This window comes from Trachurus trachurus (assembly GCF_905171665.1).
Source record: "Trachurus trachurus genome assembly, chromosome: 5".
NCBI classification, from domain to species: Eukaryota; Metazoa; Chordata; class Actinopteri; order Carangiformes; family Carangidae; genus Trachurus; species Trachurus trachurus.
In genome coordinates, this window is record NC_139896.1 from 24,110,832 (window position 1) to 24,127,432 (window position 16,601).

Below are 16,601 nucleotides of genomic sequence, written 5' to 3' on the forward strand. Positions count from 1 at the left end.
GTTTTTCCAACCCTCCATTAATACATTTTACCTGGAGAAACATCAAACAAGCTGACAAATAAACAGCCAACACCATCTCACTTTCTGATGCTGTTATAACTAACACACACAACTCATCCCCCTAGAGTCACATTTATGTCCATCTGTTGAACGCCAGTGCTCACTCTTTTTTTTGCTTTGGTTTGGTCTCCACCAGCAATTCTCCTACAGTTTTTTCCTGTGTGTCCTGTAATGCTGGTCAGGGAGTTTGCAGTGGGTGTACTGAAACATTTAACAAACCCTAAAAGTGAACTATAAAAATAATTTTGTTGTGAAACAAATCTAGGAGCTAAAGGAGTCTTAAAAAAAAAGGTCTTTGGGTCCAAAATCCTACAACTCTATTTCACATCAAAATATAAAAAATATGTAATGCAAGTTTAGGCTCTTTTACAGAAACATCATGGTTGTTTGTACACCACATCCTCCACACTCTTTCCCACATGTGATTGCCATCACATGTGCTGTTGTCATTGCAACCTGGACCTGAATCCCTTTTCACTTATAATGTTTGTTCTTATTATTCACAGCACATTGTGTTTGTTTGGCGAATTAACATTAACACTCACATTTAAAAGTGGTTGTAGGCCTATATGTAAACTCAGAGATAGATAACCTCTAATAATGAAGAACTTGATTAACCATGGGAAGTGGGTGTAAAGCTGTTTGCTTCAGTGTTCCCAACCAGTACAGGTGGTTATAAGAAACAATGAAACAGAGGTTTTAGAAACAGAGTGAGTAAGGAGAAAGTTAAACTTCAACTGACCTGAAAAATTACAAATCCCTTTAATTAGATATTCAAGTTTGTTTTTATTGCTTTTGAAAGCAATGGAAATTAGTGTTATCTCTGTGTTGGCCAGATCTCTACAACAGAAACAGAAAGTTAGTGTGAAGGGGCAGTTATAGCTACACAAGTTTCATTTTAATTCACCAAAAGTTTCTTAAATCCATATTTTTTAATTTTAATTTACACAACTCTACAACCATCCCTTGATTTGACTTAAATTCTGGGTTTTGTGATTGGCTTCACAACTTTGGCATGTAATACCTGAGAGTGAAACTGATGGTAGAGTATAGGCTACTGTAGCAGAGGCTCCTTGATCTTATTTATTCTAGATACAGTTTCTATTATCTATATCTAATATAGTTTCTATTCTTATTTTATTTTGTTATTATATGTTCCCCTTGTGCTGCTGTGCAAATCTTGAATTTCATTTCTATAGGATCAGTAAACATCATATCTTATCTGATCTTATCTTTTGAAGGATGTGTATTTTTTTTGCTTGTTAAATTTTAACTATCGGCAGTGTGTCTTTAAAGACCTCATGAAGTCTTTAAATGTTAAAATGTTTAAAGACAACATATTATCTCATTTCTCACAAATACAACAATGGATTATTGGGAGGTTTAACAAATGTGCTTAGCACATTTAATTCCTCATCTTGGGTTGTTACTGTCACCAGCTATTAGTGCCTGCAGCTTGAAACCATTGGTGGGAGAGTGTATTGCATAGTAAGTTTGCTCTGGCATGCATGTTAGCATACACCTGTCCTTTGTGCCAGCAGTGGTGACAGGCTCCACTGTGAAACATCAACAATCAAAAACAGTTGTGGAATGAATTAATAAGTGACAAAGGTTTTGCACAGGTGAAGACTATAGGCAGAAAAACAGAGTTTGGTCTAGTGCAAAACACAAGTAAGGAAGCAAAATATTAGCGATGCAAACTAGAACAAAATGAGCCAGGGAAAAGTTTCTCTTGCATCCTCTAACCTGGTGACATGTTGTTACTATGGTAACACAATGCCACTGATTTAGGATACAGCAGTAGTCAAAGTAACATGCGTTAAGCTCAAGCTCAAACTAAGAAAAACATTGTTGGGCTGTGAGGTGATTTGTAGCTACAGGTCATGTGACCACAGCCACTGGCCCAAAAATATTTTTCCCCATACTGATAGATAATTTCAAAAGCAAATAAATAACATTTTCCTGAACACACTCAGAAAGTTGCAGAGGAAAGCCAAAAAAGTTTTGTTTCTTTTGGCAGTATGTGCCAGGTTCATCCAGAGATACATAGGGCCGGGGCTGGTCGATGCTTGTTGTGGCATTCTGGAATGCAGTGGTTACCGTGGTTACCAGGATACAGCAGTGGCAGTGTTCTGGAACACTTGGGTTAATGTTTCTGAACAAGTTCAAGTGATTATTGTCAGTGACATCATCATCTTTATCATCAGCCGCGATCTGATTCGCTGCAGGGCCAGTCCTGTGTTTGTCTGGTCGTGTATCAGCACCTGAGGTTTAGCTCCTCCTCCTCCTCCTCCTCCTCTTCTTCCTCCTCCAGTGGGTCAACCTCATTAGTGTCCATGCACACCTCCTCCTCCTCCTCCTCCTCCTGATTAGCTCCACTCTGCCCTCCCTCCATCACAACCTCCTCCTCCTGAGTGGGAGACACAGGGGAGAGAGGGGAGGTCGGGATGTTGTTCTCACCTCCACTGAGAAGCTCTCTTTCTCCTTCTGCTCCCCCGTCCAGGGCAGTGCAGGCTGCTCCAGCCGCTGGGTCTGCCCCCACCTCATCATTGAGACCCTGCCCTGTCTTCCTATCCACCGTCTCTGTCTCACTCATCATCACCAGTCTCGTCTCGCTGTCCATCCCTGTTTGTCCATCCACAGGCGAACCTGTCTCCACCTCCCTGTCTGTCATTGTCTCTGGAGTCAACCCCACCTCCGCCTCTTTACCTAAACATAGACCTTGATCTTCAACCAGACCTTCTTTTTCTCCCAAACACAGCCCAGTTTCCATCTCCCCCCACATCCCTTTCTCGTCTTCAATCCCTGAATCACTTCGCAAACTCAGTGCTGTTCCATCAAGTGTCACTTTCTGTTCTCCTGGCTCTTTGTCCAGACACGGCCCGGTCTGTGGTGGCCGGTCTCCGGTCAGTGCTGCAGCTTCCTTGGCCTGTCGGATGCAGTTTATCCACTGCTGCTTGTTGAAGGCATCACTGGCCTGGAAGAAGTGGTTCTGCAGCTGAGCTCCAGTGCGGTGCGAAACTCGGAAGAAGTTCTTCGCTGTGGAGACAGAACAGATTATGTTGATTATTATTATTGGTTTTGGTACTTTATCATTTAATTTACTGATGTTGAATTCTACTAAACTGAATGTTGAAACTGAAGGAATCTATCATCTGGATATTGTGTTAAATGTTACATAAACATAAACAAACATCTAAATTTGGTAACAAAAAATTGTGATCATGGTATGTACTGTGGATAAGTTACATATTTTATAGTGTAAATATAAACTCTCCAGTGGAGACATTATTTTTAATGACATCAAACAAATCTTACATGTATCTTCACATGATAATAATAATAATAATAATAATAATAATAATAATAATAATAATAATAATAATAATAATAATAATAATAATAATAATAATAATAATAAGGATAAAACAATGTAATTATAATAATTATAATAATACTAATATTACATAAATACAAATATGCTAAATATGATAATAATAATAATAATAATAATATAGTTACATATTGACTTCACTTTAGAAAGAGTGGGGAACGTGTTCTGTGTCGAGTTGGAAATGAGGGTGTGTACTCCTGCTATTGTCTTTTATTTGTGAGTATTCCCTCCTCCAAAATGTAACAAATATTCTCAAAATAAAATGATGATGTGATTTGTGTTGGGTCCAAAAACAGATGTTGTAGGAACTGGGTCATATCAATTGTTTTTACAGAGAAAAAGAAAAAAGAACAGGTGAATGCATGTGAATGGATCCTGTCTGTGCCTGTAGAGTGACAGAGTGAAATGTGTCTGTGACTGTTTGTGTCTCTGTGATGTTGGTGCAGGACTGACTGCGCTCGTTGTTGCTGAAGGCTCCTCTGATGGAGCCGCCCACTCTCATCTCCCCGTCCGACAGGTCCTCCAGGTCCAGCTGCCTGATGGGTATGGGCTGGCGACAGAGCTGGTAGCAGACAGGCTGGTCGTTCGCAGAGACAGACCTGGTGATCACCAGGACGTCCTGGAAGAGAAACACATGAAGCTTCTGGAGAGAGAGAGAGAGAGAGAGAGAGAGAGAGAGAGAGAGAGAGAGAGAGTTGGAGGTTAATTTCTCTCCACTTGAATTTTTTCCGCCACACAACAAAAAATCTTCCTTGATATTGTTATTCTTCTTTGATAAAATAATAAATTACACAGGTATCTATATACTGTATTTATATCTATAAATAAATCATTTTCACATTACAAAGCTTTAGAAAATGTGACAAAAGAGTTGTGGAGATGTTTCTAATTTCCTCACATTTTCACCCATAAAACATTGAATATTAAACAAAACAGAGGCAAAATGTGAATTGAGTTTGTGCATTAACTCAAGTTGCCCCACAATGCAAATAAATCCACTCCAATGACTACTTTTGGGTGCATTTTAAATTGTAAATAGTTTAGAATTATATTTCACCTTCACACATATTTACTTCTCTTTACTACTCCTTTATTGTTAATCTCATTTTGTAAATGCTCTTTATTATGTTTTATATTTCAATGTTGTCTAAAGCACTTTGACTCACCCTGCTGTATTAAATGTAGTTTACAAATGAAGCTGCTTTGCCACTGTTTTGAATATTTCCACTGAAGAAACATTTTGCATTCTCTAATCCTCTGATGCATGTAAATCAATCACACTGAATGTTATCACAATGTGAATCCTCTGATCTTTATATATAACACAGGATAAAAGAATATGGGGTGTGTAACAATGTTGAAATGTACTGACAAGTCCTCTGTTGTTCTTCAGCTCTCCGTGGCAGCTCAGGGTCCGGGACCGGTCAATGAGTTCATCCCTCTGTCCGTCCTCTGTGTACAACAGACGGTCTTTGTAGTACTGACACTCAGACTCCCCCGTCCGCCTGTTGATGTCGGCCACCACACTCTGAACCATCAGCATCTGTGGAGCAAACAAAAATCTAACTCATCTCCTCTGTCTCGTGTTTGTTTGAGGCAGCCTATAAAACCCCTCCCACAGCACCTCGAAATGTTGGTGAAACAAACAAGCTACAGTACGTGCATGCATGATGATGAAAAACAGTTGCATTAGGAAAAAATAGGCTACAGACATTACAAGATTGCTGCGTATTTTTATCCAGATTGATTTTGTTGGCTGTTTTTATTCATTTTATTCTTGTATTTTTTATACATTCAGTATATTACACATTTCTTGATTGTACACTTGACACACACAGCTGATTTTATTTCCCATTGCTTCAGAGTTTTCCTCACCGCCTCGTCCAGGTGCTGTCGGTCTGGGTGGTCATTGGCTGTGTGCTTCAGGATCTCCCTGAGCAGCAGGGGGTATTTCACCAGTCGGCTGCGGGGGATGTCCAGGAAGTTCCACAGGTCCAACTTCCTGCTGAAGGGAGACTGGAGACAACGCTGCAAGAAGTCCTGGACTCGCCGGTCCTGCTTCTTCTGGTCCAACAACGCCTTGGCCTGCACCTGGTTGCTGCAGTACGAGGTGTAGGAGGAGAGACAGGGCAGCTGCAAGGACAGAAGAGACAGAGACACGGTCACTGCAGAGCGTAGGAGACTAAATGGCTGTAATTAAACACTCGGTGTGTTTTATAATGTGAAGGGAAGCACTCACTCACCCAGTCGGTCAGGATGTGTCCCACATGTTCTGTGGACCCGTCAGGTTTCCTGGCGTCTCTAAGGCGACTCAGCAGGTCTGGAGAGACAGAGAGGTCAGAGGTCAAGACCCCGAGCAGCTACAGCAGCTGTAGCCCCCATATCTGTTTCTTATTACATTATCTTATCTTATTTGAATCTTGGTAATGTATGTAGGTTAGGCTATTTATGTATGTATATATGTATGCATATTACAGTACCACATATGTCTGTTTTTTTACTTTTTTATTTTTGCATAGTTTAGGCTTAAATGCAATAAACATATAAAAGTTCAAAAAGTGTGACTCATTATGGAAGTCTGGGGGCTTTTTTGCTGTTTTGGTTGCTTTCTCTACAGAGCTCCCTGTACAGTTTCAGAGTGTGTATTTTCAGTCATAAAGATGCTAACCCTCCTGCGTCACCATATGCATTTGTTTTCTATCTGATCTTTAGACAGAGATGTTTTTACCTTAAAGGGATAGTTCACCCAAAATTCAAATTTCACTCATTATCTACTCACCCTCATGTCAACTAAGAGCTGTGAGAATTTTCAGAGTCCTCCGTTCCTTCTCTGAGTTACGGGGGGGTCTGCGCAGCAGTATTTGTCCATATAATGGTTGTGAATGGACACCAGAGCTCTTCGTCCAAAAAGACACACCAAAAAACATCCAAATACCTCCATACTGCTCGTCTGTAATGTCCCTCTTGTATTGAAGCCCCGACATGAGAAATTGTTCCGAAAAAAATTAAATAAGTCTATATTTTAAGCTTGTTTGTAGCGGAAGCTCCCAGTGTCTCAGTTCACTGCTCTGCCTGTGTAAGTGCAAATCTCACGTGATTTGCACTGACCGGCGGAACAATTTCTCATGTCGGGGCTTCAATACAAGAGGGACATTACAGACGAGCAGTATGGAGGTATTTGGATGTTTTTTGGTGTGTCTTTTTGGACGAAGAGCTCTGGTGTCCATTCACAACCATTATATGGACAATACTGCTGCGCAGACCCCCCCGTAACTCAGAGAAGGAACGGAGGACTCTGAAAATTCTCACAGCTCTTAGTTGACATGAGGGTGAGTAGATAATGAGTGAAATTTGAATTTTGGGTGAACTATCCCTTTAAGTAAAATATGCAAGAAGAAAAGTGAGAGAAAGGTTATTAAAATGATAACATTTACTTTATTATTTTAAAAGGTTTTTAATCAAACACACTATTAAGATGTTAAATGTCCAGACCCCAAGATAAGATAAGATAAGATAAGATAAGATAAGATAAGATATTACAGTAACACAAGAAAGGTGACAAAAATGTAACAGTATAAAGCTGATGACTTGTATATAAGAATATAACATTTATGCTTAGATTAATATAAAGAGATACATGTTTGAGTGGGGTTTCACACACTACAGAGGCTGCTGTCCGTTTACAGCCCGGTCCCTGTGATCTACTGTGTGATGCTGTAACTACGGTGAGATTCTCCGTCCTACCTTCATGCAGTGGTATCAGCGAGTCCAGAGTACCAAAGATCTGGTTCAGTTCCTGCTCAGTCATGATTGACAGCTTCAGCATCGGGTCATGGTAGGCCTGAGGGACACGAGCAAACACACACACACACACACACACACATGAGCATGCTAAGATAATATCAGTGCTGTGGATTGAATGTGGGAGGACAGTCTGACACTGTTTACCTTCTTAGCCAGCTTGAGATCCTCCACCAGGTCCTGCTCGCCCTGAGCCAACTCAAATATGGCCTGCAGAGAGAGAGAGAGAGAGACTTTGTTTAACTGAAGGAAGTTAAAGATAAAACACAAAGTAAATATCGTAGAGAGGAGTTTCTCACCTCTTGACGTTTTATCTCCTTTGGGCTCAGAGGTTGTGTTGCTCCCAGTCTGACATCAAACGTCTCACTCCAAAGCTTGCTGTCCCGGCGCTTGGCAGCTTGGGCTGTTGCTGAGGAGCCCCGAGTTGCAGTCATGGAGGACGAGGGGTTGGAGAGAGTCGCTGAGATGACGCGCGTCTTCATTGTTGAGGAGGAGGGAGGGGGAGGAGGAGGAGCGGCTCTCTCTGTCCGGCTGTCAGTACGAAAACTGATGGAGCGCTGCAGAAACAAAAGAGAGGCATCTATGAAACAATATCAATATTTATTTTTCCTTTTATTGTTAATATGAGTTCAACATCTGGAGCCAGATGAAGGACACATGAGTCCACTTGTAATGGAGGAGGAGAACATGTGATCCGGGGGAGGCTGATCTGATCTGATCCGATCGGCAGCTCACCTGCAGCGTCTGACTGATCCTCTTCAGCGGCGCTGTCTTGACGGGCGGCAGCAGGTTGGCCAGAGACGTCACCCTGGACACAGCTTTACTGCGCTTGGTGCTGGGCTCCTATGGAAGAGGAGAGTTTGACATTATCACACAGAAACAACAGTCCTTTGATCCACGTGTTCACATGAGGACCGCAGCCCGGACGATGAGGCCACATTCAGCTCAGATGACTTTCACACAGACCTCCGGGCCACCGTGCCAGAGACGATAACATCTCAATCCCGTCATAATAATATTTCATTTCTTCATATTCTGTGAATTAACAAACACGCTTTGTTGAAGGCTTTATGTATAATGAGAAGAAGACATCCCCAGAGGTGTTTACAAGAGAGACACTATAGACAAACTTTAGGACAGCCCACTTTAAAGTCCAAATGTTCTGCACATACAGGAACATCTCTGGTCCATCGTCACTACTCAACCAGCAGCTGCAGGTGGTGAGTCCAGGTCAGGATCACAGATCCCCCAAAAAACCAAAGAAACCACATGCTTCCACTACAACTACTGGTACAATTATGTACAGCATGTAGGATTTATGTATGTCAAAAAACTGGGAAACGGTTTTAAGATGTCTCACTAAAGGGAACTTCATGGTTTTTTTCTTTATCACAACAGTGCATCACTCACAGCCCTAAAACAATGCCATCAACAAAACATTCGCTCCAGGCCTTAAAAGGAGACAGATATTTAAAAAATCACTATCAAACAATCACTATCGCAGGAACTAAATCAGTGTCTGACAGTTGCAATAAACACAGAACTAAATGATTATTTGGGTAAGGATTTCTCCAGTCAGTCTCAACACCAACGTCTGCTCTGAAAGTTTTTAAACAACCGTGTGTATGTGTGTGTGTGTTTGTGTGTGTACTGTAGATGATGTACTGTAGCAGTTTGCGGGAAAGCTGACTCTGTTTTGTTGATATACTGCAATATTAAACAATAGTGTGATTCAAAGCCCTCTCCTCCCTGCCAACACACACACACACACACACACACACACACACACACACACACACACACACACACACACAAACACACAGATATCAGGTCTAATATCAGGGTTGGTCTCTGTGTGCGTGAAAATACCACCAAGCTGCTTGTCCTGAATACAGACTTACAATAAATCAATTGTGTGTGTGTGTGTGTGTGTGTGTGTGTGTGTGTGTGTGTGTGTGTGTGTGTGTGTGTGTGTGTGTGTGTGTGTGTGTGTGTGTGTGTGTGTGTGTGTGTGTGTGTGTGCCCTGCAGCCCACAGTCAGCTGACCTACTGGAATACAGCAAAACCATCAAACTTTTTTTCCATCAGTGCTCAGGAACCACTGGACCAAAAGAACAGGCTCTTCTTTTGTTTTGTTTTTAATTGTTTTGTTTTGTCCTCGACCACTTGATTGAGTCAAAGAAGGACAGTTTTCAACAGCTGGACTCAGATCATCCTAACCTGCGAATATTAAATCATTTCAAGTTGCAGAAGAGCCTCTAATGCAACCTTTTTTGGTTTGTGACCCCATTTTGACATCACAAATTTCTGGTGACCTTACGATCACGGCTGTCAATCAAGATATTTTTATATGCTGTATTTTATTTGAACTCGATTTATATTCAAGAAAGTATACAGTTGTTTAAGATTGTGTGTGGTGTTTTAATCATACTTTTAAAAAGAGTAATAATTAGTTTAAAAATATATATTTTTATCAGTATTTTTTTTTCTCAATTACTAGACATTTCAGGTGACCCCATTTGATTTCCAGGCGACCCGACCCCAAGGTTGAAAAACACTGCTCTAATGAGTCTTACGTAAATCTGTAAATAAACTTGTTGAACTGTTATCAAGGTCTTTTCTCTTTTTCAGCTGTCAATGATGTTGTATTTATTAAAGACATAACTGTTGTGTGTTAAAAGGATGACGGGGTTCAGTTTGGATGTTAAATAAGAAATAAAAGTTTCCATTGGACATGTTGTAGTGAGGTTTGTGTGTGTGTGTGTGTGATGATGCTTCAGTTGATTCAATCTGACAAAGATCAATTCAGCTGTTAGTCAACAACAGACTTGTTATCTAATTGCAGAAAGTTTACAGGAGGCTGCTGTACCCCCAGGTCAATAATAACTCCTGTAACAGCATCCCATAAGTCTCATGTTTTATCTTTACATTTGTGTTTTACTCTCTTTAGTACATCCTTAAACTACACTAGAACAAAGCTGGTTAGATTCTCAGTGTACTGCTTAATTCATCTTTTAGGGAAAATAAATGGTGAAAAGTCTGTGGTTTGTGTAAATAATGTGATAATTTTTGCTGTTTCTGTCCTCTAAAGTGGATACTGTTTGGTTTCAAAATGTTTGTTTTGCTATAGAAACAAAAACAGAGCTACAACATTATGTCACTGTGTTACTCATATCCCACAGGCTCAAATGATTCACTTTTTCAGTAATATTTCTAATGAAAATATTTTTCCCAGTGAGACCAGTAGATTATGCAACATATTGATGTTTCACCTTGTGATTAATTTGACTCCTTTAGCTTCTGTATTTTATCATCAAAACGCCTGATTGTGAAGAGATCAAGGATGTGACTCCACTACATCCAGCTACATTAAATAATTATATATTCAGCCAAATTACTACAGACATAAAAACAACAACAGTCCAAACACAATCACAGGGCAAATCTGAGTCCAATTATGAGTCATCAGTTCACAAGTTCAAGTCGAGTCTACTATCAGATACTTGATCATATTAGATCCAATCAGATTAAGTCAAATCAGATCAGAAAATCAGATTAATCAGAATAAATAACATACAATAACATTAAATCAGAGCTCATGAATCATTTCACCTTTAAACTAAAAAAAAATCCACCAGGCCGCTTTTCCTCTGTCTTACCTCCACCTGTTTCCCCATGTTGCTGTGCCCTTTGCTGACCTCCACAGAGCATCCAGACTTAAAGTGCTGTACCAGCAGGCAGAGGGGGCTCTGCCCCGCCACCATGCTGCTCTCACCAGAGCCCAGCACACGATCTGGACCTTTCCCAGAACCCAGAGAGTAATCGTTTTAGCGTGGTAGAGTGTCCAGGGAGAGATTGGTGATGCTGGAGCATCCAGGTGTAAGTGTTCAGAAGAGGTTGGAAAGGAGGCTGAAAAATTGTCTGATACAAAGATCTATAATCCAAGATAGTTGGTATAGTTAAGTATAGCACCAGTAAAGAGAACAGAGGCTGAGTGGACACACTGAAATATCAGCAACACCGATTAAGTATCCAAAAAGTTGTCAGAGTGTGTAGAGGAAGCCGGGTTCTGGTCCAGAGTCCAGCAGCTTCACAGTGTCCATAAAGATCCCGTATCCAGTATCCAAAAAGCTCTGGTTGACTGAACCTTTACACACATCCAGAGAAGGTTTGGTACCAGAAGTTACGTCAGATTATATAACACCAGTGAAGTATCTGGATCGAGCTCCCACAGTTTACCAACATCCCATCCACAGTGCTGTCCTAAAACCAACAGGAGCTGAGGATCCAGGTCTGACCCGGGACCAGCAGAGTCCACAAACAGCTGAGAGTCGAGGTGGACGCCGGTGCTGACAGAGCTCAGCTGAAGAGTCCAGTAAATGATCCTGTTGATGCTGTGACCTCTCAGTGATGATCGTCTCACTCTCCCTCTGTTTTAACACTCACAGCTTGCTCATGCTCCCTCTCTCCCTCTCTCTCTCTCTCTCTCTCTCTCCCTCTGACTCACTGGATCACTTGCTCACTCGTCCACTCACTCATTTTACTTCCTTCCTCTCTTTCTCCTTTTACCTCTACCCACCCACCACTCTGGGCTTTGTATACAATAGGATTTAGATAAGGTTTGTATCTCTCTTGTTGTGAAGTGACCCTACGAGAAGACCAACAAATAACAATGAGCTTATCTCTCTCCTGAAACCACATCAGACAGAAGTTCTGGTGAACTATTATCTTATTTTATAAATGTTTGATATGTTTTATATGTTGTCATATATTTGTTTTTATGTTTCATTCTCCTATGTTCTGTTTTAATTACTGTTTTATTCTTCCTTAAAACAGTTTTTGTTACTTTGTTCAAAAAAATGCTATAAATAAAGATTATTATCATATATCAGGGCTGTCAGTCACTTATTATATTATATTCATATGTAATTAATTGCAAGAGTGTTCACAGTTAATCACGATTATTCACAAATTTATCACACATTTTTACTCGTCAAAGTGTACCTTATTGAGATATTTTTCAAGTGTGTGATAATGGATACATAAATTGCTTATGCAAATATAACTTAACAATACATTAACCCAAACTGTGATCAATTTAAACCCTCAAGGTCACTGTATTTGGTAGGAAAAAATACTCCAATTATAGAACGTATAATATAAAAGAAGATGCCAAAATTATGCCTTAAAAAAACTGTGGGCTGGTGTTGAAGGGGATTTTCATTAATGTATTATTATCACTACAACTTTGGCAGCCCTACACATTTTTGCACAGTGAACAGCAACACAGACTAGTTTGTTTTGACTAAATCCCACACACATCGTCCTGTGGCTAGAAATAATCACTAGAGCAAAAACATGTGTACTAATCCACCACTGAAAATAGTCCCAGACAAATGCAAGATTTCCTTTGTTTTGGGTAAAGTTTGCAAAAAAAAAAAACTACAGTTCAGCTATTTTAGAAAATCACAGACACTTTATAATAACACAACACTACATTATGCCAGCCAGCCAGCCATTTTTTTAAATATTTACCCATGGGCCTTGGTTCAGTATACAAGTGAAAATAAATCAGCAGGTGTGAATGGCAACATGTCCTCTGGCCCAGCCTGTGCTGTGTTTGTGAATTAAATCTACTTCAGTGCATCATATATTTAAACCTCATCACAGGATTTATAAGTAAAACAACTGACACAAACAAAGCAGCAACAACAGGAACCTTTTGTTTATGAAGTGTTCCTCAAGTAACCCAGTATCATGACCCTGAATGCTACTGGAGCTGATACTGGTTCTGCTGGTGGTGCTGCAACACAGCTCAGTTCATCAACCAGTCAATGTCGAACTGAGTCGTAATTATTAAACAGAGAGACAGAGAGACAGAGAGACAGAGAGATAGTGGGGTTGCCTGCAGGCAGCTAAACCTCTGTCCTGGTTTTCCAGTAGTTTTCAAGTTAATTACTGTGTGTGTGTTTGTGTGTGCATTTGAATTACTCATACATGTACACACACAGACAACACATCAAAACAACATACACATTTACAGAGCCACACTTCATGCAGGGACAACAAAATAGGGTTAGAGCTGGGTTGTTGAAAGAGTTGAAAATAATGATTATTTTCATTATTTATTAATCTGCAGAAAATAACTTCCTCTTGCCTGCTCCTCAAAATGTCCATAACTATCAAAATAGTGGTGACACTTCGCTACTGCTATACACAGTACTGTATACCTGCATATTTATGTATTGTATATTTATAAGTGGTGAAAGATGCCTACTAACAAACAATACAAAGAGATTTATTTTATGATAATATCAGATTATCAGGCATTTAAGAAGCTGTAACCTGCACTTTCTTTGCATTTTAGCAATAAATTAAAATCAGTCAACTGACTTATTAGTAACTAATCAAAATACTTTCAGATTAGGAAAAAATAAAATAAAGATTTGCTGCGTTTCTCTATTAGCCTACTGTACATACAGTATCTTTGTAAACTCAATATTTTGGGGGGTTTGGATTGAAAGTAGACAAGGCACATGAAGACATCACTGTGGGCTCTGGGAGTACATTATAGTGGCCATAGTTAAGGTGATGGTTAAATTTAGGGGAAGTTGATGCAATGTCCTTTAAGGGAAATAAAAAGGAAATATTACAAAAATAAAGTCAATCTAAAAATAGAGAGACAGTACAGTCCTTCCTGTGTCATCAAAGGGGCATCAGAACAACCTTGATCCTTGCGCTAATTTTAGAACGTTGTCATGGTTTCCTTCGAAAACTGTGAGTCACAATATCATCACTGACCTCGCTCCGACTTAATATGAGCACACCTAATGCTTAGCTGACAAAAGCTGCCCCGCTGATTCAGCTCCATTGTCTGTAAATGGGACAGTGTGTCGTGGACGCCCAGAGACCACCAGGGTCAAAGAGCCACTAAATGAAATCATACTGGTGAAGATAGATGTTTAAAAGCATAATACATAAATTGACAAATGTTAAACCTCTGAAAAATCCTATAACAACCTTCATAATATCCAAACCCAAAGGGCAAGACAATTGATCCAAAGGTTTTCCATGCATTTGTGTTACCATAACTCCAGAGAAATTGAAGTCAAGAGTGGTCTCACTTACGTAAATCACAACCACATACAGACACGAACTGCAGATACTGAAAATGCAATCAATGACAGAAATCAGAAATGAAAACAGACTTCTCTTAAAAAAAAAAAAAAAAGATGTACTACTTTTAAAACTTTGAACATATATAAGAAAATATATCTGCCTGCTTTTATTCTCGATGTCTGACAGATATAGTACGAAAAAAAAACATGCCAGTCTTCTTTGCCTCCACATAGAAGTGTCTTCTCACACTAGTTTTCTAACATTGGTTCCCTAAAACAAATCAATAACTGTTCTGATCTACCATGTGACCCCGAGGGGCTCAGCAGATTTTAATTAAACCAGTGACAAAGTCAATAACCACAATGGTGCCAAACAGAAACCTCCATAGTTAATAAGCAACACTTTGAAAGGTGGCAGGAGCCCTGTTTTAGTTGTTGTTAGTTACCTGCAGAGCTGCAACGATTCACTGATGGATGGTGAAAAATGTATTAACTATTCTGATAATCCACCTATACTTTCAGTCATTTTCAAGCAAAGACATCAATAATATTGTCAAACCAGACTTTGCTATGTGATCTGAGCTTTTGTTTATGTCTCCACTCCAGACAAAGATGGTCTTGCTCCAGAAATATGAACATCTGTCCTGACCTTCAACCCCTAAATCAGATAAAGTCGCCTCCGGGTCCCGGGTTTTCAGTAAAGGCACAATGTGAGTGTATGTGACTCACTGAGCCACAGGGAGTAACAGTAGAGGAACAATAGAGTGTAATTTATTCGTGGTTCAGTATCTGCCAACGCTGGTTTGTAGCAACACAGACCCGGCGGTGGGTTTGGGTCTATTTGTCACACTGGAGTGTATTGAACAGGGTGGACATCCTGTGTTAGACCGAGCCGAGAGGGAAACGCCCGGGAAGGAACGGGCTGTTGGCAGAGGGCTAAAAACAGACAGGGGGTCCAACATGAGGACCGAGGCCCCCAGGGGGTCTTATGTACAATAAGACACAGTCAGGATAAAGTACATACCCTCTGCATTTATTCCTTTTTTTGTTGTTGTTGTAAGTAATTAATTGTCCTTAATTGAAAGTTCAACCAACTCATGCTATAGTAGCTTTGTCTTTTGCTTATACTGTAGGCCTACATTACCAAAGCTGGCAGACAATGGATCATACTGAACTGTAAAAATTCAGTAAGGAACATTGTGTTCATACCCCAGTATATTACATGACAATTAGGTTAGGGTCTATAAAGTACACATCTGTTAGCACGCTGTCTTTAATCAATTAAATCAATAAGCCATTATTTGTGTATTCAAAGAGCATTGTGTAGTTCAAAGTGCATTACTGGTGCTCAACAGGTTGATAATACTATAATAAAACTGTTCAGCAACTTCAGCATCAAACTTCCTTTTCTGACCAACATCTGTCTCCAACACCAGCAGTTACATGTGTTGTTTGTTTTGCTTCTATTTCTATCACTTATTTTCTTCTACTGAAGTTACCATGCTAACCAGCTAGCTCCTGTCAACACAACACAACACAACACAACGCAACACACACGTGAACTTAGGAGGTGGAAATAATCAGCATGCCTCTAAACATTATAACCCTGAACTAGTTAGTGATGGATTTCTGAGGGTCCCAGGGGTCAGAGTTTCAGTTGATGTGTCTTAACTTTTGTTGTTGTAGGTTAAAAAACCACAAAGAGACACAAACAGCTACAAAGACACATTTCTCATAAAATGAGAAAAACAACCAGAGCTGTGTTGTTTTTCTATGGTTATCTTGCCCCTTTAAGTGGGTTGGGGTTTTTTCATGTCTGTGCATTACTATCTTATAATCCACCCACAACTTTAAATTCCTCTTTTATATATAGGCTATATATATATATATACATATACACATATACATATACATATATAGATATAAACTTCAACTTTTATTGAAGCTTTTAACCCTTACTCTAAACCAAAGCTGACACCACACATTCTTGATAAGACGAGCTGAACTTACATTGATGTCCAGACTGCAGAGACTGAGGGAGTCGGCATCTCTGCTCGCCTGCTTCCTCTTCTTCTGCAAAGCACAAAACACAACAAATACAATGTTAGAGGTAGAACAGGTGCAACAGGAACCATTAAAACATACATTTTAATGTCAAAGTGAATTACAGTTTTTTAAGATCATTATAACCCATTAACACACATCACACCTACAGTAAAACACACATT

At 39.8% G+C, this 16,601-nt stretch overlaps 1 protein-coding gene across 3 annotated transcripts in view; it reads right to left on the reverse strand.

Moving 5' to 3' along the window:
- Positions 1-1,041: 1,041 nt before the first annotated feature.
- arhgef3 (Rho guanine nucleotide exchange factor (GEF) 3) overlaps positions 1,042-16,601 on the reverse strand; it is a 28,555-nt gene continuing 12,995 nt past the window's right edge. For 2 of the 3 annotated variants that reach the window (XM_083971899.1, XM_083971900.1), the window contains 10 exons: positions 16,384-16,446; positions 7,991-8,098; positions 7,555-7,812; positions 7,403-7,465; positions 7,199-7,295; positions 5,698-5,774; positions 5,330-5,587; positions 4,827-4,997; positions 3,908-4,097; positions 1,042-3,099 (listed from right to left, as the gene is read on the reverse strand). In XM_083971899.1, the coding sequence (XP_083828025.1) occupies positions 2,318-3,099; positions 3,908-4,097; positions 4,827-4,997; positions 5,330-5,587; positions 5,698-5,774; positions 7,199-7,295; positions 7,403-7,465; positions 7,555-7,812; positions 7,991-8,098; positions 16,384-16,446 (2,067 nt within the window). In that variant the 3' untranslated portion in view covers positions 1,042-2,317. Of the gene's footprint in view, positions 3,100-3,907; positions 4,098-4,826; positions 4,998-5,329; positions 5,588-5,697; positions 5,775-7,198; positions 7,296-7,402; positions 7,466-7,554; positions 7,813-7,990; positions 8,099-10,914; positions 11,007-16,383; positions 16,447-16,601 lie in introns of those variants that run through there. The other variant, XM_083971901.1, reaches the window with a different exon arrangement.